The sequence below is a fragment of the Mesitornis unicolor genome, unplaced genomic scaffold (genome assembly GCF_000695765.1).
Source record: "Mesitornis unicolor isolate BGI_N332 unplaced genomic scaffold, ASM69576v1 Scaffold48644, whole genome shotgun sequence".
Classification (NCBI taxonomy): domain Eukaryota; kingdom Metazoa; phylum Chordata; class Aves; order Mesitornithiformes; family Mesitornithidae; genus Mesitornis; species Mesitornis unicolor.
The window spans coordinates 1-3635 of NW_010183051.1; the positions used below are offsets into that span (position 1 = coordinate 1).

General features: G+C 47.8%; 1 protein-coding gene across 1 annotated transcript; it reads left to right on the top strand.

Moving 5' to 3' along the window:
• Positions 1 to 1118: 1118 nt before the first annotated feature.
• On the top strand, positions 1119 to 2784 carry VAMP3 (vesicle-associated membrane protein 3; the record flags this gene model as incomplete). Its single annotated transcript, XM_010183980.1, has 3 exons — positions 1119 to 1200; positions 1889 to 2047; positions 2701 to 2784. Coding segments are annotated over 3 exons (325 nt in total), but the record flags the coding sequence as incomplete, so codon positions are not given.
• Positions 2785 to 3635: the final 851 nt, after the last annotated feature.

Consider the following 3635-nt stretch of genomic DNA (forward strand, 5'->3'; position numbering starts at 1 on the left):
GAGCCGCTGCGCGGGCCGGTATCGGGGCGGTGGGTTCTGATCGGGCCGCCGTGTCCTGGCACGGTGGCGATCCAGGCGCGGTTCCCGGGAGCGCGTTCTGGTGACTGCCTTGTTGTTGTGCTTGGAACCTCTGCTCCCGGGAGGGTTTCGTTTCCCAGGCTTTTCCGTCTGGGGCCAGGAGCGGAACAGCACGAAAGGGCGGCTTAAGTGCCAAAACAGAGGAGTGTTCCTGTTGTGCTATACACGGACTGCTCCTGAGCCTCGCCGCAGGCTTCCTGGTTCTTTTGCTGCGTGTCTGTATGCGTGTTTTTGCTATATGTGAGTTGGAAATCAATGTGCAAATGTGTAAATACAGTCTGTACTCGGATTCGGCTCTTTTGAGTATTAGGATGCACTGCACAGCGCATGGTCCTGATGCAGACTACGTGAAAACGTGGTAAAATAAACTGAGTACGGATAGGTCTAGAGATGCAGGACAAAAACTGGGTAAGGCAGTGAAAAGGGTGTGAGAAGTACATATGGATCCCCTGCAAGATGTGGAGTGTTGCACCTCGTAGAAGGAATTCGGTTGCTGGAGGTTGTGAAGTCAAAGCTGACCAGACTTTAAATTGCTGTATGTGCTGAATGCTTTTTCCTTTTTGTGCTTTCTCTTGCTCCCTGTCAACTACTTCAAAAGAACAGAGATGGAGGCAACCGCTGGAAACACAAATAGAGTAACTGTTAAGTTTCTGTATCTAATTTTTTTGTGAACTACTGTAGCTTGAAGCATGCTATTTGTGTTCTTGCTGTAAAACAAGAGCACCCCGAGCCTGAACTCTTGGAATGTCTGATCCCTGTAATTCGTAGGAATTGTCGTAAGCCTCATTGTAAACTGTAGTATTAGCAAGCCACTGCTGTCTTTTAGCAGATTGGCAAGCTGTTGGGACACTGCATGACTTACCCCTATTGTCTGCTGTCAGAACATTGCTTCTCCAGTAGCAAACTGCCACCTGTTTATTCCAAGGATATAAGTTCCCTGTTTTCAGCGATGTCAGATAACTTGTGCACTATAAGTGCATCCACTTAAAACCAAAACCCCAAAAAGCTGACCAGAATAACGATGACTTTCCTTCCTGCAGGTCAACCAGTATCCCTGGAAGCTCAAATGTGGCTGCTGGCAGTAATCGTCGCCTTCAGCAGACGCAGCACCAAGTAGATGAGGTAAAAGTCTAGTCCAAAAGCAGCGTAGTCATTTTCCTTCAGGAAACCTGCGTAACTGGAACGGGTGTTTTGGCCAAAGCAGTTCCCCCTGTGGGAAGTAGGGGAAGCCTAGTATCATTCAGCTTGCTTTAGTATACTTGTGTCAACTCTTGCAAAAGTCAAAACAAAATAAATCCATTCAGCTGGAGTGGGGAAGTAAAGAGAAGCTACCAGTGTCCAAACATCAGCTGCAAACTCGGTGCTTGAGGGTTTGGCATGAGTAAAGATAAAAACCTTTGTTCTTACAGACAACGAGCTGTTTTGGTCATCAGTAGCAACAAAGGTTGACCACTGAATATGACGTGCCCAGATCCATGGGAGTCCACTGACAGTATTTCCTGACCCACGATTGACTCTTGTGTTCATATGCCTCAGCTCCTCCTGAAGCAAGTCAGGAAGTATTTCCCAGGCTTAAGGGGATGCCAGCACAGCTGGCACCACTGACATTTTAAAGCAGGTATCAGGGGCTCCCAGCTGCAGGTGGATGTCATGGTTGTGTTTAAGTCTGTGACTGTATGTGCTGAAAGAGAATAGCTCCCACCTCGAAGAGAGCATTCAGAGCACCATGCACTGCTGTCTGTTGTGCGCAATGAAGTCCCACAGTGAGCGGTACGGTGGAGAGCTTACTGTGAGCGTTGTGCTGGTACAGGTTGTTGACATCATGAGAGTGAACGTGGACAAGGTCTTGGAGCGAGATCAGAAGCTGTCGGAGCTGGATGACCGTGCTGATGCACTGCAAGCGGGAGCTTCCCAGTTTGAGACCAATGCAGCCAAGCTGAAAAGGAAGTATTGGTGGAAGAACTGTAAGGTAACCATGGCTTCTGTATATGCACAGCGCAGTACGGCAGTTGACACTATTGCTATCAGCATCTCAAAGGGCAAAAGTAAAGGTGATTTTTAGCAACATTATTTAAGTTTCAGCATCCCTTTTTAAAACATGGCGCAGTGGTTAAGTGAAGTAATGAAGAGCTGGATTGCCACTGTGCTGCTTGATGCAGGACCTTGTCTAAGGTGGTAATGTAATGACCAGAGGGAAGCACCTCAGTAATCTGAGGGGACAGGAGGAAAAAGGCCAGAAATGCATAGGTTGAGGTAAAGTGCAGGCAGTTTTGGAAAGCAGGAGCTCACTCAGGTGCCTGTGCTTGTAGCTGTAGGCGAAGGTGGGAATCCTCTCTGCTGAGCAAGAGGCAGTGAAAGATGTGGTGTAGGGTAAGAGTACCAGTGATGTTTAGTAGTTCTTTACTCCTGCTTGTGTAGTCACCTTAGGCTTTGCGTGGAGGCACGATGGAAGAGAGCTGTTGGTCTGCCTGTGTGCGCAGCCTGCCATCTCCAAGGGGCCGTGGTGGATCGGGCTCAGACGTAGCATGGTGCAGAAGGACCTTGCAGGGGCTGTGTTCCTGTACCCTAAGGGCCAGTTAATGCTGCTGGTTTGTAGTAAGTGTTGTATGGCTTTTTTCACAGATGTGGGCAATATTGATAGCTGTTGTTGTCATTATCATCATCATCATTATTGGTAAGTTTCACCAAAATGGGGATTTCTCATAGAGTTGGAATAGCTGGTGTTAATTCACTGACTGGTACAGTTTAAATAAAGCCAGGATATTAAACTGAAGTATTTAATTTAATTTGAAATAGCAGTGATGGTCTTAACAGCCGCAGTGAGCTACAAACTGTGATGGCTGTGGGGGCTGCAATAGCTGAAGCTCAAACACCTGAGCCGAGTGAAACAGGTGAAAGTGGAAGTAGCAAGGACTGAAAAAAGCCCTTGGTTTTTTGCAGCTGTGTTGCAGAAAGAGAAATCCACATGAGCTGTTTCTCACCTGCCCCAGCTTCTTGCTGGGTGAATCCTTCTCGGTGTGGCAGTTCTGCTGCGCCAAGGGGGCTTTTTTCCAGCAGAGCCTTTATGGCTGGGTGAAGCGTTCCCAAGGTCGCCAGGGCAGCAAGCCAGGGGTGCGCAGGGCAGTCTGTTGTCACTTCTGTAATCTCCAAGGATTTTGTGGGAGGGCAGAGTCAAAGTTTGTGCTGTAGTACAGCAACAAACACTGCAGTGATCAGATACAGTCCTGGGTGAGAAACAGCGTGTGGAGGCTGAAACGAAAACCAAAGCCAGGGAAGACAACATGGGAAACTCTTAGATTTCTCTTTACTTATCTCTAGTATCTTGAATTCTTAAAGCAGGGTTGTTACGCTGAGGGGCTGGAGGTGACTGTCCAACCTGTTTCTTTTTTGTAGTCTGGAATGTGCCTTCATGAGTTACAGGAAGAAACTCAGATCAACTGAAGGTGCTCATCTTCAGCTGCTCCACTGCAAACCTGCTGTGTTTTCAGCCCGTTTACTGCTGTTTAGAGCAAAACTGTTCTGGTGCCTGAAATGTTCACTAATGTTGCCTGGTTGCC